This window comes from Argentina anserina, chromosome 7 (genome assembly GCF_933775445.1).
Source record: "Argentina anserina chromosome 7, drPotAnse1.1, whole genome shotgun sequence".
Taxonomy (NCBI): Eukaryota; Viridiplantae; Streptophyta; class Magnoliopsida; order Rosales; family Rosaceae; genus Argentina; species Argentina anserina.
Genome location: NC_065878.1, coordinates 1673599 through 1696204, shown reverse-complemented (window position 1 = coordinate 1696204; position 22606 = coordinate 1673599). Strand labels below are relative to the sequence as shown.

The window sequence follows — 22606 nt, the reverse complement described above, 5'->3', positions numbered from 1 at the left end:
AAGGAGGAGCCCCGCCGTGAGAGCCACTCGGCAAGGTTCAAGGATAAAGGCAAGTCAAGAGACATGCGGAGCTCGGACAAGCCAAATGACAACAAGTGCTTCTTATGCGATGGTCCGTATTGGGCTAGACATTGCCCACAAAGGAGAGCACTAAGCGCGCTCTTGGGAAGTCATCAAGGCGAGAGTGAAGCCGAGGGTGGCAATGGAGGTGCACATTTGGGGTCTTTGCAGGTGCTTAATGCTATCCGCTCAACACCCAAGGTCCAAGCCAAAGGTTTGCTCTATACGGACATCACCATATGTGGGAAGCCAACAACGGCGATGCTCGACACGGGGGCAACTCACAACTTTATTTCCGTTGAAGAAGCACGCAAGCTTGGACTTAAGGCAACAAATGGAGGAGGTTCCATTAAGGCGGTTAACTCACCTGCCCGCCCAATACAAGGAGTTGTTCGAGGAGTCAAGACAAGCGTGGGAGCTTGGTGTGGGAACCTAGACTTCTCGATTGTACCGATGGATGACTACAAGGTAGTCTTGGGGTTGGAATTCCATGATCAAGTCAAGGCATTCCCGGTGCCATTCGCCAATAGCTTATGCATTATGGATGGCGAGAGGTCGTGTGTGGTGCCAACAACCCGAGGAGCAAAGCAAGACATCAAGGTCTTGTCGGCACTACAATTCAAGAAAGGCATCAAGAGAGAAGAGGAGAGCTACTTGGCCATCCTTAGTGAGTTTGATGATGAAGAGCCAAGGCCTCAAGATGACATGCCCAAGGAGGTAGCAGCAGTTCTTGAGGAGTTCAAGGATGTATCACCCGCGGAGCTGCCCAAGAGACTACCCCCAAGGAGAGAGATCGACCATGAGATAGAGTTGGAACCAGGGACAAAACCACCCGCCTTGGGTGCATACCGCATGGCGCCACCGGAGTTAGCAGAACTAAGGAGGCAATTGAAGGAACTTTTGGACGCGGGGTTCATTAGACCTTCGAAAGCCCCATTCGGTGCCCCGGTGTTGTTCCAAAAGAAGAAGGACGGATCTCTACGCATGTGCATTGACTATAGGGCGCTCAACAAGATCACGGTAAAGAACAAGTACCCTATCCCTCTCATTGCCGATCTCTTTGATCAATTGGGTCATGCACGCTACTTCTCAAAGTTAGACCTTCGTTCGGGGTACTACCAAGTGCGCATTGCGGAAGGAGATGAGCCAAAGACCGCATGCATCACAAGGTACGGTTCTTATGAATTCATGGTCATGCCATTTGGTCTAACTAATGCACCGGCGACATTTTGCACCTTGATGAACAAGTTATTCCACCCCTACTTGGATCGGTTTGTGGTCGTCTACTTGGACGACATAGTGGTATATAGCAAGACCATGCGGGAGCATGTGGAGCATTTGCGGGAAGTGCTCAAGGTTTTGCAGGAAAACCAGCTATACGTCAAGATGGAGAAATGCTCATTCGCGAAGCCGGAAGTGTCGTTCTTAGGACACAAGATCAAGGACGGCAAGCTTATGATGGAGGATTGCAAAGTGCATTCCATCCAAGAATGGGAACCACCCACCAAGGTACATGACTTAAGATCTTTTCTTGGGCTAGTTAACTATTATCGCCGCTTTATCAAAGGATACTCGGCGAGGGCTGCACCATTAACTGACCTTCTCAAGAAGAACAAGGCATGGGAATGGACAACAAAGTGTCAAGAAGCCTTTGAAGACTTGAAGAAGGCAATATGCGAGGAGCCCGTACTTAGCCTACCGGATCACTCCAAGCCATACGAAGTGCACACCGATGCTTCCGACTTTGCCATCGGTGGAGTCCTCATGCAAGAAGGACATCCAATTGCTTATGAGAGTCGGAAGCTCAATGACACGGAGCGGCGCTACACCGTGCAAGAGAAAGAGATGACTGCCATCATCCATTGCCTTCGAGTGTGGCGACATTACTTGCTTGGGACCAAGTTTGTGATCATGACCGACAATGTAGCAACAAGCTTCTTCCAAACTCAAAAGAAGCTAAGTCCAAAGCAAGCAAGGTGGCAAGACTTCTTGGCGGAATTTGACTACACCATGGAGTACAAACCCGGGAAGGCGAACGTGGTAGCGGATGCACTAAGCCGCAAGACGGAGTTTGCAAGCATCTCGCAAGTCACTAGCCCATTGCTAAGCAAGATCAAGGAGGGACTAAGGGTAGACCCTCAAGCACAAAGCCTCATCACCTTAGTAAAAGAAGGCAAAACTCGGAGGTTTTGGCTAGACGACGACCTTCTCTATACAACAGGCCGCCGCATCTACGTACCAAAGTGGGGAAGCTTGCGAAGGGAGCTAATCAAGGAGTGTCATGATTCCAAATGGGCCGGCCACCCAGGTATGAAACGCACACTTGCCTTGCTAAAGTCCATGTATTATTGGCCAAGGATGCGGGACGGGGTCGAAGAGTATGTGCGGACTTGTCTAGTTTGCCAACAAGATAAGATAGTTCAGCAGCAGCCGGGGGGCTTGCTAGACCCTTTACCCATTCCCGAGAGACCATGGGAGAGTGTCTCTATGGACTTCATCACTTGCCTACCGAAGTCCGAGCAGTTTGGGAGCATCATAGTGGTAGTGGACAGATTCAGCAAGTATGCAACCTTCATGGCCGCATCAGCCGACTGCACCGCGGAGGAGACAGCAAGGCTATTCCTACGCAATGTAGTCAAGCTTTGGGGAGTTCCAAAGAACATTGTCAGCGACAGAGACCCGCGCTTCACGGGGAGATTTTGGACGGAGCTATTCAAAATGTTGGGGTCAGATTTGAACTTTTCAACAAGCTTCCATCCACAAAGCGACGGTCAAACGGAACGCATCAATGCTCTCTTGGAGCTATACTTACGGCACTATGTGAGTGCCAATCAAAAGGATTGGGCCAAGCTTCTAGATGTGGCGCAGTTTTCCTACAACCTGCAGCAAAGTGAGGCCACCAACAAAAGTCCTTTTGAGATCGTTTTGGGACAGCAGCCTACTACCCCTCTATCCCTTGCCACTCACTATGAAGGGAAGAGCCCAGCCGCATTTAAGTTTGCCAAGTCATGGCACGAGCAAGCAGAGTTAGCTCGAGCGGCGTTGCACAAGGCTGCCAAGAGGATGAAGAAGTGGGCAGACAAGAAGAGGAGGCATGTCGAGTTCAAGGAAGGCGACCTTGTACTTGTGAAACTCTTGCCGCAACAGTTCAAGGCCTTTAGGAAGGTGCACAAGGGCTTGATCCGCAGGTATGAAGGACCGTTTGAGGTGATCAAGCGCATAGGCAAAGTTTCATACAAGCTCAACCTCCCGCCCAAGTTAAAGATACATCCGGTCTTCCACGTGAGTATGTTGAAGCCATACAATGAGGACGAGGAAGACCCATCAAGGGGTATATCGCATCGGGCACCAACGGCGGTAATCACCAACTTCGACAAGGAAGTCGATGAAGTGCTCGCAGATCGGGTCATTCGACGTCGAGGCGTACCAAGTTACAAAGAGTACCTCATCAAGTGGCGAGGTCTGCCCGATACGGAAGCAAGCTGGGAGTCCGAGGATACGCTTTGGCAGTTCAAGGACATGATCCAGCAATACAATGAAGCGCGATGAGGGCATCGCGGGATTCGGTGGGGGAGAATGTCACATCCCGCCAAACTTAAGCAAAATTTTACCTTGAGCATTCTAGGCGGGTCCGGAATATGGTGGAACCCTTTGGAAGAACCTAGAAGATGTTAGAAGTCTCAAGAAGCCTTGGGACATTTCCGGAAATCTCTAGAACCTTGGAGAGGCTAGTGGAACTAGACTATTCAAGAATCCTCTAGAACACTCAAGGATAATCTCAAAGTCTTATAGATTTGGATAGACTTAAGGAGAGTTATCTAGAACTCTCTAGCCTTGTAGATTTGGATAGACTCAAGGAGAGTTATCTAGAATATACATAGTCCTAGAAGTATCTAGAACTTGTAAAGTAGGATGAGGAGGCCTATAAATAGCAAGGCACCCCTCTCATTTACACCATCAAGTAATCAAGCAAGCTATCAAGCATACTTGTAAGTTCTCTCTTGTTCAATATAAGTTCTCTTTCGAGATATTCTTCTTTGCCTTTCAATTGTTCTAGCAGGGCATTTGCGAGAGTAAGGCTGACTTAGCATAAGGGAGCTGCTAAGGCCGCACGAGTTGCATAGCAAAAGAGTAAGCTCGTGACATTATGTAACCAAATCTAAAGACACTTTAGCACTATGCTCAAGAGTGAGCCTAAGAGCTAGCGATTAGATAAGTTTTAGTCTTAAGATGCTATTGTAAGAACTACTAAAAGAAGACTGAAACAAAAGCATCAGAAAATGGTGGATGAAATTCTAAGCTAATACTACTCTATTGGCATTTTATTTTGCATATCTTCAATAATATTCTTCCGGCACAAATAATAATAACGCTAGACTTATAATACATTACCACTATAATACGGTACTAATTTACACAAAAACTGGCTTTTGAACTAAAAACCTCAAAAACTTGACCAACAAGATTCACATGTGAACTTGAAGGGCAAGAAGCCAAAGATTATCTATTAATATATTACAACATATTAGTAACGATGTATCCTGGTCGACCTCAACTACTTTTTTTTTCGTAAGATCTCAAATCTCAACTAAATATTAACTACATATAATATGAGAAATTCATTTGGATTATTAAATATGTTAAGTTGAATAAAACATGAGAAAAATGAGAAATTACACCCGAAATACCTTGCCATATTTTTTAGCTGATGAGCATTTTCACTCAACGATTTTCAATTTGGATGAAAATCTATAAGGATGATATACTCATATATATCTACACTAGATGGTTGATATGTAAATATGTGATCGAAAAATGGGTGAAATGGAGAACAAAGATGTCTTTTTTTATTTTTTATTTTTATGGAACCCATTAGGATTTTATATTAAAACGAATGTTTGAATAACCATTACATACTCCTCCGTTGTTGTTGAGCAACAGACAAGAGGTTTTCAGCCGAAACTCAAACTTAGTACATATCATAGGTCTATTATTTAAGAATTATCCTTGAATTACAACATAAATAAATAAAAAAGAAGTCTATTCTACGACTCATAAAAGCATAACAATATACATACCAACAAAGAGGTCAACCCCTCCCATCAATAGGATAACAAGTAAGCGAACCATCACACAGAAGCCAAAGTCTCCTTAAACCTAATATTACGAAGATCAACAAGCAAGCGCCGGTCAGTAGTTAACTGAAAAGCTTTGAAGGTCTTATTCTCCAGATAACACGAGATGACTTTCCCACGAGTATGTAGCAACAGAGACAGACTGCCGTCTTCTTTTTATCTCGATCAAGGAAGAGAACAACAAATTCTCCGCAACGTAAGTACGGCAAAGCATGACACACAAGTTCAAGATCAACATTGTACCTCACAAACCAGCCTGAGTAGTCTCACCCCATCTCCAACACATCAAAGTTAGTAAAACAGGTTCCATAAATATTAATGAGATGCAAATGACCATTACTGGACTCCCTAAAATGTCTGGACTTTCTAACATGCAAGTTCTTCCGGTAACCTTGATAAGTCACGTTACAGGGACGAGTGCTCTTAACAAACCCAAGACGCTCTTCATCGATGTGAAAGTATGACATATCAGAATACATGCCTATCCAGTGAATTGCGCCGTTGGAGTAGACCCCCCCGCCGTTCGTAGCTGATATTATAATTCCAATTGATTAAAGATTTGAGATGCCTCCAACTTCGAGTCTCAGACGAATATATTTGTATTCGGTAATGCCAAGGAATTTCCCTTCCATCAATGGTTTTCAAGGCAGAAAACCTTGTAATGAGGTGATCTGGAAGGGTCAAAGGCCAAAAAGCAACCAGTTATATAAGTCTCAAACTCCTGACATATTCAAGGAATTGCCAAAGTGGAGAACTGGTTAGTTGTGGGATTGAGAACAAAATAGGGAACCTCAGCGTATTTGGTGCCCCAAGGGGACGACACAGCAAGAGGCCATTGCAGGAGTGCATTCAGCCATATCGGTTTGCAATGACTTCAAGAGGATTCCAGCGGGCTGAAATGTGTTTATGATGACTGATGAGGAAAAGAGATGAGAGAAAAATTGATGGACTTTACTGGAAAGACAGCAGAGATGGGGGAGTTTGGGTTTTGTTGGGTGTGGCGGAGATGAAATTTGGGGTCGGAGATAATAGTGCCAGTGCTTGGAGACACATTTGAAGCGGAGCACTGATGTAGCTGGCACGCGCAAGAGGATTTCGGTAAGGAGCCCTTCTATGCTGGCTACGGTTTCTGCTAAGCTACTGCAGCAGCGTTTGGAGTAGAGTCTGTGCACCATCTTCAATCTCTCTAAACTCAGAAACCGTAGCCAAGTAGCCAGCAGGTTTGAGCTATATATAGAACCTGAATCTCCTAGTAAAATAAGGAAATAATAACAATCTCAATCCGGAATGAAGAAGGAAATCATAAATAATCCTACATTCCCACTCATCAAAGAGAAAGTAGAAGCAGATCAAGAGGTCAGGAAGGTGCTTTGGCTCCGCCGCCGCTCACGCTCTCCTTCTCCTTCATCTTAGACAGAGCTCTCTTCCGTCGGACCAAGACACACCAGTCAGTGACACAAGTTGAAAGCTTCGCTTTCCCAGTTGAGTCTTAGGGACAAGAAGACGCTTCTCTGCTCTAGATCTCCACCGGTACTCTAGATTTTTCGGGACCGAGCCAAAAGAAGCTGCTTCAAAACTTGCCACTGATACTCTTGATCTGCACAAGTACTCCAAATTTTTCGGAAGTGGAGCAGCAGCTTCGGTGATCTGAGTTGAGCTGAAACTTGGAAGGTTTTCTGTTCTTCTCTGTGTTGTTGCCCTGGTCTGGTGGCGTCCTCGATCTTTACTTTCTCCGCCCTTCCTTCGGGAGGTGGCGGAGCTCCAGATGTTATGTTTTCTCAACGAAAATGCTCTAAGCATGGTGGTGACTGCAAGTCTGACTATGATGATCTCAGAATGAAGGAGCTGGACTCAGCCCTTCCAAATCCCATCCCTCCCCCACCGCTCTTCTTATGCGAGCACTCTCAAAAATCCTATCGATCGTTTCCACCAAACCATGACTGAGGAATTTGATTTTTTTTTATGCTGATTGTAGCTACTATGTCGGAAAACATGGGCAAAATGTCTCATTATCTGAGAAAGTTCATAACAAGATTGATTATGAGTGGCGTTGTGCTGTGATTGTCAAGCTCATAGGAAAACCAAATTCCACCAACTCATATGACTTCATACTTCGTGGGCTTCGCAGGAAATGGCAGGTAAAAGGAGGTTGGCAACTTATTGATCTCCCTAATGACTTCTATATTGTTAAGTTCAATTTAGAAGATGATATGAATTATGCTTTGTGTGAGGGTCCTTGGATCTTAGCTGGTCAAACTCTTGTTGTGCGTAATGGAAGCCTGATTTCAGTCCTCTATGTGATTCTATTGGTAAATGGCGTTGTGGGTTCACTTTTTTGGTTTGCCTGTTCTGTTTTTTAAGGACTTTACTCTTGAGAAAATTGGTAAAACACTGGGTGATAGGAGTGGACACGGGTCCATCCGGTTCGGTTTTGGACAAAACCCATAACCCAACCCAAATTTTAAATTCAGTTCGGTTCGGTTCGATTTTTCTATTTTAGAGACTGTGACCCACAACCCAACCCAACCCGTACGGTTTGGTTCGGTTCGGTTTTTTTTTTTTCAGTTTTACCCATATGTAAAATACGTAATATTATATATTAGTTTTAAAAGTACAAAATTTAACATAAAGATGAAAAACTAATAGTCTAATGATTATTCCATACCTAATTGACTTATGCCTCATCATTTAGCATGTGGATTCGAAAAGCTCGCTGAGGCCTGCAAGCCCGTTGCGCTTTTACCCGAAAACAACACTAATATGTCATAAGGGAAGACCCGTTACCAAAATGCGAACACTAAAAGCCGTTTTCATATATGAAATCACCTAATTTTTATCACCGATTGTGTGCGGTCGCACAAAAAAAACTGGTTTAACAAAGCCCCGGTCAATGAGGATGTTAATATGTCAAAACACTTTTTTTTTACCATAGGTACAGACGGTCAATAAATATCCAAAACGGACGAAATTTTTACGGGTTCCCTAAATATATATACTGATCACATCTGCTGGTGTTGATCGACCATATTTCGAACTGGAGTTATCGATCGCCGAAGTGTCCACTAATGTATCATACCTTTATATTAGATTTATAATAAAACTATCGCATTATGAAGCAACTATATGATGGAAACTTCTCGGGATCAATCGATACCATCCGATATCATCGGTATATATATTTAGTGACTATGTAAAAAATTCATCCAATTCGGACCTTGTTTGACCGTCGGAATTTTCGGTAAACTGAAAACACCACTAATTTGTCCTAAGGGAGGATCCATTACAAAGATGCGAACGCCGAAAGCCGTTTGCATATCTGAAGTCACCTAATTTTTGTTACCTATCGTGCGCGGTCGCACTGAAGAAATCTATTTGGAAAAACCCCGGTCAATGAGGTTTTATTATGTGAAAACGTCTCTTTTTTGGTTGACCGTAGGTACGAACGGTCAAACCATGTCCAAAACGGACGAAATTTTTACGGGATCCCTAAATATATATACCGATCACATATGCTGGTGTCAATCAACCATATTTCGAATTAGAGTTGACGATCACGTAAGTGTCAACTAATGTATCATAACCTTTATATTAGGTTTAAAATAAAACTATCATATTATGAAGCGACTATATGAAGAAAACTTCTAGGGATCGATCGACACCAGCCGATGTGATCGGTATATATATTTAGTGACCCTATAAAAATTTCATCCAATTCAGACCTCATTTGACCGTCGAAATTTTCGGTAAATCGAAAACACCACTATAATGCCCTAAGGGAGGACCTATTACAAATATGCGACGCCGAAAGCCGTTTGCATACTTCAAATCACCTAATTTTTGTTACCTATCGTGCGCGGTTGTACTGAAGAAATCTATTTGACAAAGCCCCGGTCAATGGGGTTTCAATATGTCAAAACGCCTCTTTTTTAGTTAACCATAGGTACGAACGGTCAAACCATGTCCAAAACGGATGAAATTTTTATGTGGTCCCTAAATATATATACTGATCACATCTGCTGGTGTCGATCGACCATATTTCGAATTAGAGTTGGCGATTGCCTAAGTGTCAACTAATGTATCATAACCTTTATATTAGGTTTAAAATAAAACTATCGCATTATGAAGCGACTATATGAAGAAAGTTAGACGGCTAAATAATGCGTCTCTTATACATTAGGTCAATTAGGTTAGAAATTAGATGCGGCTGTGAGGCCGACTACACTATTTTTTTATTTAAAAAATAATAATAATGTAAAATTATAAATATGACAAAATGATGTCGTTTTGTAACGCTGACCATTGACTTCGGGTTTTTCGGGTCGGTTCGATTTCTAAGGGACTGAACCCAAAACCCAACCCAAACAGAATCGGTTCGGTTCATTTTTTTTATTTTCGGTTTGGTTTTATTCGAGTTTCGGTTTTTTCATATTCGGTTTGGGTTCAGGTCCGGTTTTTTTCGGTTTTCGGGTCAGTTGTCCACCCCTACTGGGTGATGTTGTTAAGGTGGATAAATTTGCAAGAGTTTGTATTGAGGTTGATTTAAGTAAACCATTAAGACCTTTTGTTGAGGTTGAATCCATTGCTTATAATGTGGTATATGAGGGTATATCTCTTCTTTGTTTTGAGTGTGGTTGCTTTGGCCATGCTAAAGAAAAATGCCCCACTCTGAAAAAGGATTTTGTTCCTAATGCTTTGACAACTTCTCCTAATGTTGGTTCTGTGATGAATAGTATGGATCATTCTGAGCCTAATTTGAGCTTTAAGCATGAGGTTATTACTCCAATATCTGGGAGTGTTCTAAAAGATGATATGGGGCCTTGGATGCTTATGTCTTATAAGAACAAGAAGTCTAATGTGAACTCCAGTAGTAAGAAGATTGGATATGGTGGTTCTCGATTTGTTGTGTTGCAGAAGGACAATGATAATGATGCTGATGCTAATGCTAATGACTCCAAAATGTCTGATTTTGATTATGTTCCTGCTGTAGCACCAACTATTGTGAAATTATGGAATAATTTCCAAGAGAAGAAAAATACATTACTATCAAGTCTTACTAAGAATAATCAACCTTCTAAGAGTTTGAAGCCCACCCATTTGGCTAATCGCCTTGCTTCCAAGTCTTCTCCATCAAAAGTCAAGTTGCAGCCTAAAGTTCCTATACAAGATGGTTCACATGTGGGTGAACCTAGTGGCACAAAATCTGGAAAATTGCTCCAAAAAGTGAAGAAAGGTTCATCATAAAAAAACAAACTCATATCCTTAAGGAACTTCCCTTTCAGGGTGTGAGTCTTGGTGGTTTGGGTAGTGGATATGATGCTAATTTTGGGCACTCACCTCCTGAGGAGTATCTTGTTGAAACTGGTAAGGATTCTTCTCTTGTTGGAGACTCTGACTCCTTAATCGAAGATGTTTTTGCTGAAAATGGCAAACTCAATTGTGATGATAATATGTCTTCTTCTTCTGGGGAAGATATGATTGATACTTAATTGGGTTTTCTCCCTCCTTCTTGTTGTTTTTCCAATGATTAAGTCTTTATTTTGGAATGCAAGAGGTGCATGAAGTGAGAATTTTAGATTAGCTATTGCTGATCTTGTGAAAATTCATTTTATTGATATTTTGGCTATTTGTGAGCCTAGAGTTCCTTTTAGTAAAGCTTGGTTTGTTTTAGAAAAACTGGTTTCACTGATTATAGAGTTGTTGAAGCTAGAGGATTTTCTTGTGGGCTTTGGATAGTGTGGAATAAAAACAAGGTGCATATTGATTTTGTTGACGATAATTTTCAGTCTATTACAGTGTTTGTTCAACTCTCTGGTAAACCTAAATGGATGCTTACAGTGATTTATGCTAGTCCTAATCATACCTCTCGAGCTTCTCTTTGGATTTATTTGGATAAACTTATTGCCACTCATGATGTTCCTTGGATTCTGAAAGGGGATTTCAATGAGCTTATTTCCTATGCTGATAAAAGTAGTGGCTCTCTAATTAGTAGGTTTGGTGGCTTGAGAGATTGGATCAATAGAAATGCTATGGTGAATATGGAGTTTATTGGTTCTCGTTTCACTTGGATTAACAATAGAATTAAAGAAAAACTTGACAGAGCTTTTTGTAATGTGTCTTGGAGAGCTGTTTTTAGTGAAGCCTTTGTTCAACATCTTCCTAAAACTAGATCTGATCACTGTCCCATTTAGTTGCAGTTGAGATCTAATAATTTTGTCAACCGTGTTGCTATGTGGTTTTCACATGGAAAATATGCTGAGTTTATTTTTTCAACTTGGAATAGCTTGTCTGGTGATTTCCATTTCAAGATGTGTTCTCTTTCAGCTGCCCTGAGGAAATGGAATAGAGATGTCTCTGGTAATTTATTTCAAAGAAAAAAGAAATTGCTTGCTAGAATTGGTAGAATCCAAAAGGCTTGTGATAGATTCATTAACCATTTTTTTGTTAATCTTGAAGCTGAGCTTATCCGTGAGTATGAGTTGGGGCCCTTTTACTAAGTCTACCGTCAAATTTTGGATCAGGAGAATCTGTTCTGGAGGCAGAAGTCCAGGGACTGCTGGTTGTAGGGTGGGGACAGAAACACAACATTTTTTCATATTACTACTCTCGTCAGACGAAGAAGGAACAAAATTGAGGGTTTATTTGATACAATGGAATCTGGACCACTGGCTTCTTCCATGAAAATTATTGCTGTTGATTTTTTCACTGATCTTTTCTCTATGAATTCTCTTGATGATAACAGGTTCAGTATTTGGAACCTTTTTTCTGATCTTGAGCATGAGGATAAGAATAAACTTTCTAATACTATTTTCTCTATTGGATGTGAAGGACGCTCTCTTCTCTATTGGTCCTCTTAAGGCCTCTGGCTATGATGGGTTTCCTACAAGCTTTTATCAGCATCATTGGCAGTTGTATTCTCGTGATATTTACTCCATTGCTTGCAATGCTTTCACTTCTGGTTGCATCCCTTCTGGTCTTAATCATACCATTATCTCTCTAATTCCCAAAGTTGATGGTCCCCAACACATGGTTAATTTCAAGCCAATTAGTCTTTGTTCCACCATCTATAAGGTCATCTCTAAACACATTGTGGCAAAGTTGAGACCTCTTATGATGAAGCTTATAAGTTCTAACCAGGTTAGTTATGTCCCTGGAAGACACATTTTAGATAATGTCATGATAGCTCATGAGATGTTGTTCAAGTTTAAGAAGTCTAAGGGAATTATAGGTTTCTTAGCTTGGAAGGTGGACTTATCTAAAGCTTATGATAGACTTAGTTGAAGTTTTATTGAGCAGGTGCTTTGTGAAATTAAGCTTCCCTATATGCTAATCAAATTGATCATGAGATGTGTTTTCTCTACTAGTTTTCAAATATGCTTTAATGATGACCTCATTGACGGTTATAAGGCTCAAAGAAGAATTAGGCAGGGGGATCCTCTCTCTCCTTACCTTTTTGTGTTGTGCATAGAGAAGTTATCTCACCTAATTAAGTCTGCTGTTGATTATGGGAGTTGGAAAGCTGTTAAAGCTTCTCAATCTGGGCCGAGAATTTCTCACCTCTTTTTTGCAGATGATTTGATGTTGTTTGCTGAGGCTTCCTCTAGACAAGCTTCTGGTTTAAAGGGCATTCTTGATACCTTATGTTCTTTGTCTGGCCAGGCTGTTAGTTATGAGAAATCTCTTATATTTTGCTCTCCCAACATTGATAGAAGGCTTGCTAATATATTAGTAGGACTTGTGGCTCCCCCTTGACTGCTGATTTGGGAAAGTATCTTGGTTTGCCTTTAGTTCATTCTCGAATCAACAAACATACTTATGATGGTTTGTTTGATGACGCTCAAGGTAGATTAGCTAGTTGGAAAAGTAAGACTCTTAGCTTTGCTGGTAAACTTACTTTGATCCAATATGTTACTTCTGTCATCTCAATTTATGCCATGGAGACAACTAAATTTCCCATCCGTTTTTATGAGAAGATGGATAAGTTGAATCGAGATTTCCTATGGGGAGACACTGAGGCTAAGAAGAATGTTCACTTAGTCAATTGGGATACTGTTTGTCAGCCTAAGTCCATTACAGGCCTTGGTATTAAGAAAACTTCTGAGATGAATCAAGCTATGTTGGCTAAGCTCAGTTGGAGATTTATGCAAAAGGATGCTGTTTTGTGGGCTAATATGTTTCAGGAGAAATATTTAAAGGATATGGACATCACTGATCATGATTTTTGTGCTCATTCTGATTGCTCTTCAGTTTGGAGAAGTATTTTTCATAGTGCTCATTTATTTAGGAAAAATCTGAAGTGGAGAGTGGGGAATGGTAAAAAGATTAATTTCTGGCATGATGTGTGGGTTAGTTCTCTATCTCTTATTGATTGTGCTCTTTCTTATGCTTCTATTGATCATAATGCTCTGGTGTGTGACTTCTGGTGTGATTATGGGTGGAATATTCAGCTTTTAAACTCTGTGATGCCTTCTTATGTTGTTAACAAATTGTTAATGTTCCAACTGGTTTTTGTGATGATGCTGCTGACCAACTTATTTGGGGGACTACTTCTAATGGTTGTTTCTCTGTCAAGTTTGCTTACAACTCTCTTTTTGAGATAAATGACGCTAAAACCCCTTTTTGGAGATTTGTTTGGAAGGTGAGTTGTCCTCCCAAGCTGAAAACTTTTCTTTGATCTGTGATTCACAAGAAAATTCTAACTAATGTCCAAGGAGCTAGAAGAAGGTTTACTACAAGTGCTACATGTCCTATTTGTAACTATGCAGATGAAAGTCATCTTCACATTTTTAGAGACTGTTGCAGATCTAAGGCTATTTGGAATGGTATGAGTCCTCATGTTCCAATCGCTAATTCTTTTTCTCTTGATTGGAATGGTTGGTTTGCGGCTCAGCTTCACTGCCATTTTAAAGTCAAGAATAACATTTGGTGGTGTAATATTTTTATCTTTGTTTGCTTGTTTATATGGAAGTGGAGAAACAAGTGTGTTTTTGATACCTTCTTTATCATGCATGTCCACTATGCTAAAATCATCTGGAATTATGCCGAAGAGTGGAGCTGCTCTCTAAGCAAGGCTAAAGTGAGTACTTTTTATAGTTATACTATGTTTTCCTGGTCTAGGCCTCCTTCTGGTTGGTATAAGTTGAATATTGATGGCATCAAAACTTCTAACTCTGGGATAATTGGTGTTGGAGGGGTGATTAGAGATCAGCATAGCCATTAGATTCATGGTTTTCAAATGAACTTGGGGATTTGGGAGATTTTAGATGTTGAGGCTTGGGGCTTATTTTTTTGCCTGAAGCTCATTGCCAAACATTACATTGGAAATGTTGAAATTGGGTCTGACTCTGCCATTCTTATCCAACTTATGCAAATGGATAACACTTCTATGCATCTTCTTGGGTCCCTGCTTGCTAGTTGTGCTTTTATGATTTCTAAACTACAGAGTGTGAAACTCTCTCATATTTTTAGAAAATGTAATATAGTTGCTGATACATTGGCCAAAAAAAATATTTCTCATGAGTTGGGGCTGATTGAGTTTGTTGATCCCCCTGCATATCCTGCGCAGGCTTTCTTGGACGATCTGGCCAGTGTTGCTAGATGTAGGTGCACATGAACCTGTTTTAATATTTAGTCTCTGTGTTTTTTTTTTCTGGGCTTGTTAGGTCCCCTTTGTAACCAAAAAAGAAGAAGAGAGAGAGTAGAAAATTAGCCTCTTTTATGACTTTGAATTGACCTATAAATTTATAACCAACTTCATAAAATAGTTGAAAACTAACTATTTAGTAAGTAATGGCAAAAGACATAGTTACCTAAACCTTTTAATACTTTTTTCTATTCCTTTCCCTTGTTTTTGTTCACCGGTCTTGTTTAGCGAACCCATAACGCGTATGTGTTGTTGTTTTTGACTCGAGCTCTCTAACAATCCAGATTTCAGCAATTGTTGGCAAGAGGCATATGACATGGATTATACTTTAAAGGTGCATGAAAGAAGGATTTGAATTAATCCAACACCATCAACACGGAGTCAAGGACTGGGTTCATCCCAAGCCAAAGAGAAGGCAATGATACGGGTTTCTACATTGTGATCATAACCAATAGGAGCAGCCGGGCATGGGGAATTGCGAGTGCAAGAACTGGTTAGTTGTGGGATTGAGAACAAAATAGGGTGACATACTGGACTTGCAGCAAAGCGGTGACAAAAGAGGCCATTGCAGGAGTGGAAAACATAAATGTGACCATATTGGTTTACAAAGACCAAATCCTGAATGAAGAGGATTATTTCTGTTTGTTTGCTATACTGTAAGAAGTTTGTCAATACTATGGAGAAAGGTCCTACAAAACATACCCAAATATAATAAAACTCATCAAAATTCAGGAAACGAAGTGGGAATAGAACCAGGAATAGACCCCTTCAGCTAAACTTGAATATCAGTAATAGACCCCTTCAAAACAGCAAAAACAATTTTTGGGAGGAATTGCAGCTCAACCGGGGAGCAAAAGAATCAAAGTAGCTTCGCTTATATAGATCAAATGAAGGTCACAATCATTTCCCATGTGAGGAGTTTATTGCTCAAGAGATTCATCAAACTAAGTAATCAAAACAGGTATACACATACTCAGTCTCAATCAAACGATAGAAGAGGAAACAGAGTGGTGAAAATCCAACCCTAGCCTTCTAAACACCAGATGGTTTGTGAAATTCAACCATGGCCTCTAAACCCCATGGTTTGTCGCGCTCTATTGTGCGATTCTCCTTTCCACCTTTAGTGAGCTTTTTGGCACCTGGCAGGAAAAAATATCAGGGTTAAGAGATTCACTAACATATTTACCTAGTTCAAATTTCAGAGGCTGAAGCAATGCCACGTTCAAACGAGATCCTTAACAGCAATAAGAGCAAGAGGACAATCCAAACATATCTCGTTGGAAGTATACCCTGCCCAAGACAATCTCAAAGAATTCGCTAGCGTGCCATATATAGGTAAAGTATTCTAGCCAACCCATTAGAATAGAAGATCGGGTATAATGCAGATAAAGTGTACCCTGCCCACAGCAGTTTCAAAGGATTTACACTAGTGTCTCGTTCAGGTACGTCACTCTAGCCAACTCTGGGTATCTGATTTCCAAGAAGTATCTATCGACAAAAAATGTAACACCAAGACATGAAAGGATTAAAACTCACAAGTACGTTCGAGATGATTTCCTTCATAATCTGCTTGAGCTTTTAAGCTGAAGGGTAGTCGTGACACCTGAAGAAGATTTTAGAATGTACCACCATTCAAAGCCCACAAAATAACATAATTTAAAGCTGAAGTACAAAGATTGTCAAGACATTTAGAGCTTACTTGACTAGGCACATTAAAACTATCATGACTGTCACTCTTGGAATTGCTCGAGTCATCTGATTCTGCAAAGCACACAGATTGTCGACCACTAATCAGTATTCTAACTTTATGTTCAGAATACTCTTGCAATCACTCTCCTTATGTTCGTAAGAACATGTTATTTGAGGTACAATATACAATAAAAAGTTACTCCAAGAAGCCCTGCTCCAGCTAAAGAAATGGAGATGATTACAAAACTAAGAAAGCGAAAGAACAGCTCAAATAACACAAACAAACCACAATTTCAATTACATCCAGTTAACCACAACAAAATCCATCACATAACTTGTGACAGATGAAAGCCAAAATGGTTTACAGACTAAAAATCAAAAACAAAAGAGACTAGGGAAAAAAGGCCACAGGACATTGAATTTCAATTACCCATCATGCTGCTTGGCCTTGTGTTTTTACTGCTTTTGTCTTTTCCATATCTGCTGAGTTTTTTGGCGCCTGGCAAGAAATGTGATCAAGTTTAAGTGATTTTAGTAACATTTTAATTAATTTCCTCGGTATCCCTATCAAAAACACATGTACATATTATAACTTTTGCTGCAGAGAAAACACTCAACCAAGAATACATGTACATATAACGAAAGCAACTAAATGCAAGAATAGAAGATCCATTAATGAAAACTCACGAGTTCGTTCAAGATAATTTCCTTCATAATCTGCTTGAGCTTTTGAGCTGAAGGGTAGTCGCGACACCTGAAGAAGATTTTAGAATGTACCACCATTCAAAGCCCATAAAATAACATCATTTAAAGCTGAAGTATAAAGATTGTCAAGACATTTAGAGCTTACTTGACTAGGCACATTAAAACTATCATGACTGTTACTCTTGGAATTGCTTGAGTCATCTGATTCTGCAAAGCGCACAGATTGTCGACCAGTAATCAGTACTCTAACTTTACGTTCAGATTACTCATACAATCACTCTCCTTATGTTCATAACAACAGGTTATATGAGGTACAATAAATACAAATAAAAAATTAATCCAAGAAGCTCTGCCCCAGCTAAAGAAATGGAGATGAATACAAAACTAAGAAAGCGAAAGAAAAGAAGAAGAAGATGGTCACAAACAGCTTGTATAAGAGAATAAGAAAGAAATACCACAAACAAACAACACTTTCAATTCCATCCAGTTAACTTGTCACCGATGAAAGCCAAAATGGTTTACGGACTAAAAATCAAAAACAAAAGAGACTAGGAAAGAAAGGCCACAGGACGTGAAATTCAATTACCCATCGTGCTGCTTGGCCTTATGTTTTTACTGCTTTTGTCTTTTCCATATCTGCTCAGTTTTTTGGCACCTGGCAGGAAATTTGATCAAGTTGAAGAGATTTTAGTAACATTTAATTAATTTCCTTCATATCCCTATCAAAACAGGAATTCAAACAAGTACCCTCATCTGTAACTGTTGAAGTAATGTCATTTTCAAATTTGAAGGTACACCTACCCGTGAAAACTTTTGCTGCAGAGCAAATATTCAACCGATAATACATGTACATATAATGGAAGCAACAATTAAATGCATGACATACCATTACGCACACTACACACTAATGAAAATTCTAAAGACCTAATTATATATGAAGGGAGTATCCATTATGCAAGTCGAAGCTCTATTCATACTCAAAGTATGTACTAAAGAAAGAAACTACCAGGCCGTGAGGGTATGAATCTCAGGTAACAGACCCAATGAACACTTACCATCAGTCACATCTTCAACACCGATATATGCCTTTTTGAGAGAAAGGTCATCAGAGTTGTGCACAGATGCCCCAGGCACCTGTCCCTTCTGGGAAACACCCTGCCTCAAAGGGCTCCCAACCCTGCAATCTTTTGTACGTTCCACTTCTCCATACAAGCAGAGTTTTTCGGTGCCTGCTAGAGAAACAAACAGCACAAGGTAGATGGTTATTGGTAAAGAAGTATTAAAACGTTCAAATTCAGAACAGATAGCAGGGGCAAAGGACATCCAAACGCAACTCAGATGCAACTAAATATTCCTACCCCATCTGCCTTCCCTATACAAAAAGAACAGACTACAGCACATCAAAGACTGATTTTGCTAAAAAACAATGGTGAGGTTTATGGCCTCTATACATGACTCTTTGGAAGGCCACGTATATATAAACACAAGCGTACCCTGCCCAAGACAATCTCAAAAGATTTGCCAGTGTACCATACATAGGTAAAGTATTCTAGCCAACCCATTAGAATAGAAGATCAGATAAAATGCAGATAAAGTGTACCCTGCCCACAGCAGTTTCAAAGGATTTACACTAATGTGCTTCTTTCAGGTACGTTACTCTAGCCAACTCTGTGTATTGATTTACAAGAAGTATCTATCGACAAAAAAAAATGTAACACCAGGAGATGAGATGAAAGGATTAAAACCCACGATTGCGTTCAAGAGGATTTCCTTCATAATCTGCTTGAGCTTTTGATCTGAAGGGTTGTCGTGACACCTGAAGTAAGTTTTGAGAATGTACCACCATTCAAAGCCCATAAAATATAATGGTGAAGTATAAAGATTGTCAACACTTATAGAGCTTACTTGATTAGGCACATTAAAATTATCATGACTGTCACTCTTGGCATTGTTCGAATCACCTGATTCTGCAAAGCACACTGATTGTCAACCACTAGTCAGTATTCTAACTCTATGTTCGGATTACTCTTGCAATCAATCTCCCTATGTTCATAACAACAGGTTATTTGAGGTACAATGAATACAAATAAAAAGTTAATCCAAGAAGCCCTGCTCCAGCTAAAGAAATGGAGATGAATACAAAACTAAGAAAGTGAAAGAAAAAAGAAGAAGATACTCAAGAACAGCTCGTATAAGAGAATAAGAAAGAAATACCACGAACAAACAACACTTTCAATTCCATCCAGTTAACCACAATAAAATGCATCAAATATGACTTGTGACTGATGAAAGCCAAAATGGTTTAAGGACTAAAAATCAAAAACAAAAGAGACAAGGAAAGAAAGACCACAGGATGTGAAATTCAATTACCCATGGTGCTGCTTGGCCTTATGTTTTTACTGCTTTTGTCTTTTCCATATCTGCTAGGTTTTTTGGAGCCTGGAAAGAAATGAGATCACGTTTAAGAGATTTTAGTGACATTTGATTAATTTCCAGGGCATCCCTATCAAAGACAGGAATTTAAACAAGTACCCTCATCTGTCACTGATGAAGTAATGTCATTTTCAATTTTCAAGGTATATTGATCGATGATAACTTTTGCTGCAGAGGAAATATTAAACCAAGAATACATGTAGATATAATGGAAGCAACAACTAAAAATGCAAGACATACCACCGCGCCCACTAAACACTAATGAAAGTTCTTAAGACCAAAATAATATATGAAGGGAGCATCCATTAAGCAAGTCAAAGCTCGATTTATCCCCAAAGAATGTACTAAAGAAAGAAACTACCACACCATGAGGTAATTAAAAACAAAACAGACCACAGCACGTCAGATTGAATTACCTCTGGACCTGCTTGGCCCTGTATTTTCACTGCTCTGGTCCTTTGTTGCTTCCTTCGACTCTTCAAGAGATAATGATCCACTTGCTGGGGAGCTGTGTGACTCTGATACAAACAATGAAACAGAGCATCAAGTCAGATGCAACTAGATACTCCTACCCCATCTGCCTTAACCATATAAAAAACAAAACAGACTACAAAAACATCTAATGATCTAAATGACAAGATCATGATCAAGTATTAGACTAACTCTGCTGGGTGGAATGCACACATGATCAGATACAGATATTGTTCTAATATGTTATCTATACATATACCTGGAGAAATTGTAATAGGTCCTAGGCATATCGCTGTGAACTTTGGGGTTGGTCCATCCAAAATGAATTTTGTTAGCGGCCCCCAGCTTATTCCGTTGTAGTGGAAGTCTATGCAGATGATCTTGTCCTCGAGGACAAGGAAGAACAGGCTTTGCAGGTGATCATCTCTCCCCAAGCCAATCAAAGGGGTCAGGAGAGTGATATCGGATCCGAATGAAGGTTCCGGCGGCATAGTGATATCTTGAGGCGGGGTGAGTTGAAAATCGAAGTGTAGGTCGATTACCTGACCACCTTCCACTGGCCTCCTTGTAAACCGAGCGCCAATTATCTCACCTCCAGAGCCGAGGCCAAATGTAATGCTACTTAATAGATCATCACCATCAGCCTCATCAGGAATATCGACAAAACTGCAGCGACCTGCAATATCATACAAGCTATCGTCCTCCAAGTCATATGCGAGAATCTGGACTGCCTCAGCAGCATTTACCTTCCAGAACGAGAGTCCGTACAGTGGGGATCGGACTGCGGGCTCTCTGAAAGGATCACAAACAGCCAGGTCGGACATACCCTCAGTCCATGAGTCAGTGGATCTGTGGTATATATGAAGAATGGTGGGGTGGTGATCCGGCATGGGCTCAGGCTGGTGTGGATCCTCCTTGCGAATGATTTTAAAGCCGCGGCAGCTATGGCCGAAGCCGTAGGTGGGCTGGCCCCAAAACCCTTCCCGATCGGGCACTTCCCTCACGATTCTATCATTGCCGGCATCCAAAACGTAGAAAACATGGGCGAACTGGTTCGAGACACACACCAGCCCCTCAGAACATAATGGATTTGCAATATCTCGAATACATATCAAGGATCTAAGCGTAACTCTTACCCCGTCGGCAACAATCTCAGGAAGATAAAGGACCCCCGCCGGGATGTTCAGCTTCGTCATCTGCCGGTGAAGATACAGTCGCTGCTCGGTCGATACCGCACTGCCGTCGTCCTCCAGGAGAAAAACAACGTCGCGGCCGTCCACCCGCACGAGATTGAACACATCAGATAACATCACCGTCGCCGCTAGTTGAGGACGACGGTGACATAGCGTACGGTTAGGGTTTCGGGAGAGATTCCGATCAGGGTTTCGGGGGAGATTCCGATTAGGGTTTCGGCGAAATAAGGGGATTTGGGTAAAGGAAGAAGGAGCGGGTTGAGGACGAAGAGAGGGTTTCAACACGAAATGGATCGAGGAACGAGATAGACTCGGGTTCGGGTTTCAGGTGCAGGGAAATGAGCGAGGTGCGATGAGAAGACGAGAGAGAGAGAGAGAGAGAGGGTCTTCGATTTTATCGGAATTCACAGAAGGGAGTGAGAAATGAACTAATGAAGGGTGCGATGGTCGACAGAGTTTTTTTTTTTTTCATTTTTTGTTTTTTTATTGAAAACAAACTTTATTAATAAATGAAAATACATCCAAAAATAAAAAAACTCAACCGAACTCCTAAAATAAACTAATCTCTATCAAGTATGTTTTGAAGCCAACTCGGCCCAGCATCCATTCAATACCACTCTTGAGACAAGTACATCGTCTTTCGGGCTAGCATGTGAGCTATATGATTGAAGCGCTTTTTGACATACTTCCATGAGATCAGATCAAATTCAGTCATCAACATTCGCACTACATCAAGGACACCTCCACTATCACTGAGATCCCAACTAGTTACTCTCGGACCATTCAACCCATTTAGAGTATCACCCTTGATTGTCACGCATCTAATACCAATCTCTTTGCAGTACCTAAGCCCATGCCATAAAGCTAGTGCTTCAGTAGCTGCACGGGAAGAGGGAGAAGCAAAGAGATTGATAACGCACCCATTAGACTTCTATCTAGTCTCAAAATAACAGCACCTAACCCCACAACTCCTTTATTATTATCTACAGTTCCATCAAAGAACATAGTAAGAGTATCTCTACAGACCTGGATGTTCACCACTTGCCCGACACCATCAGAGGCATGAGATGGGGCCGCAAGAGTAGTGACATTGTGGAAATTTAAACTAAAAAGGTCACATTGCTAACTCAAACAACGATCAATTAACACTACGGTATCAACTCAGGTTTACCATGAACAACATCATTTCTGCATTTCCAAATCCACCAGCTCACTAACCCAAAGAAGACAAGCTCCTTCTCAATCCTTCTTCTGCAACTTTGCTCAATAAATCAGCAAAA

At 40.8% G+C, this 22606-nt stretch overlaps 3 protein-coding genes and 1 pseudogene across 6 annotated transcripts; 2 read left to right on the top strand and 2 right to left on the bottom strand.

Annotated features, from left to right (window-relative positions):
- Positions 1 to 5189: 5189 nt before the first annotated feature.
- Positions 5190 to 6603, bottom strand: LOC126802675 (F-box protein At5g07610-like; annotated as a pseudogene).
- A 4897-nt stretch (positions 6604 to 11500) lies between these two features.
- On the top strand, positions 11501 to 12944 carry LOC126802674 (uncharacterized). Its single transcript, XM_050530329.1, has 3 exons — positions 11501 to 11549; positions 11935 to 12329; positions 12489 to 12944. Exons 1-3 carry the CDS (start codon positions 11501 to 11503, stop codon positions 12942 to 12944), a joined length of 900 nt encoding a protein of 299 aa, XP_050386286.1.
- A 182-nt stretch (positions 12945 to 13126) lies between these two features.
- Positions 13127 to 14805, top strand: LOC126802669 (uncharacterized). Its single transcript, XM_050530322.1, has 4 exons — positions 13127 to 13600; positions 13765 to 13830; positions 13958 to 14014; positions 14491 to 14805. Exons 1-4 carry the CDS (start codon positions 13127 to 13129, stop codon positions 14803 to 14805), a joined length of 912 nt encoding a protein of 303 aa, XP_050386279.1.
- A 757-nt stretch (positions 14806 to 15562) lies between these two features.
- Positions 15563 to 21707, bottom strand: LOC126804024 (uncharacterized). 4 transcript variants are annotated; one of them, XM_050531778.1, is made up of 15 exons: positions 21547 to 21707; positions 21270 to 21498; positions 20393 to 21182; positions 20079 to 20180; positions 19600 to 19668; positions 19135 to 19208; positions 18979 to 19045; positions 18285 to 18458; positions 17816 to 17884; positions 17375 to 17436; positions 17212 to 17278; positions 16955 to 17023; positions 16535 to 16596; positions 16372 to 16438; positions 15563 to 15974 (listed from the first exon to the last, which is right to left on the bottom strand). In XM_050531778.1, exons 2-15 carry the CDS (start codon positions 21441 to 21443, stop codon positions 15868 to 15870), a joined length of 1953 nt encoding a protein of 650 aa, XP_050387735.1. In that variant the 5' UTR covers positions 21444 to 21498; positions 21547 to 21707; the 3' UTR covers positions 15563 to 15867. The 4 variants fall into 4 exon arrangements, with proteins under 4 accessions (XP_050387735.1, XP_050387737.1, XP_050387736.1 ...); XM_050531780.1 differs by lacking the exons at positions 16535 to 16596; positions 16955 to 17023; positions 17212 to 17278 and having other exon boundaries at positions 20393 to 21498; XM_050531779.1 differs by lacking the exons at positions 17212 to 17278; positions 17375 to 17436; positions 17816 to 17884 and having other exon boundaries at positions 20393 to 21498.
- Positions 21708 to 22606: the final 899 nt, after the last annotated feature.

Excerpts from the sequence above, each read along its gene's own strand:
- LOC126802669 (XM_050530322.1), top strand. The coding sequence starts at position 13,127 with ATGGAGACAACTAAATTTCCCATCCGTTTTTATGAGAAGATGGATAAG. Across the intron at positions 13,831-13,957 it reads TTTGGAGATTTGTTTGGAAG|ATGAAAGTCATCTTCACATT; the intron begins GTGAGTTGTCCT and ends GTAACTATGCAG. Across the intron at positions 14,015-14,490 it reads ATCTAAGGCTATTTGGAATG|CTCATTGCCAAACATTACAT; the intron begins GTATGAGTCCTC and ends TTTTGCCTGAAG.
- LOC126804024 (XM_050531778.1), bottom strand. The coding sequence starts at position 21,443 with ATGTTATCTGATGTGTTCAATCTCGTGCGGGTGGACGGCCGCGACGTT. Across the intron at positions 16,597-16,954 it reads AAGGCCAAGCAGCATGATGG|AATCAGATGACTCGAGCAAT; the intron begins GTAATTGAAATT and ends TGTGCTTTGCAG. Across the intron at positions 15,975-16,371 it reads AAATCATCTCGAACGTACTT|GTGCCAAAAAGCTCACTAAA; the intron begins GTGAGTTTTAAT and ends TTTTCCTGCCAG.
- LOC126802674 (XM_050530329.1), top strand. The coding sequence starts at position 11,501 with ATGTGTTCTCTTTCAGCTGCCCTGAGGAAATGGAATAGAGATGTCTCT. Across the intron at positions 11,550-11,934 it reads ATGGAATAGAGATGTCTCTG|GTTCAGTATTTGGAACCTTT; the intron begins GTAATTTATTTC and ends TGATGATAACAG. Across the intron at positions 12,330-12,488 it reads AGCTTATAAGTTCTAACCAG|GTGCTTTGTGAAATTAAGCT; the intron begins GTTAGTTATGTC and ends TTTATTGAGCAG.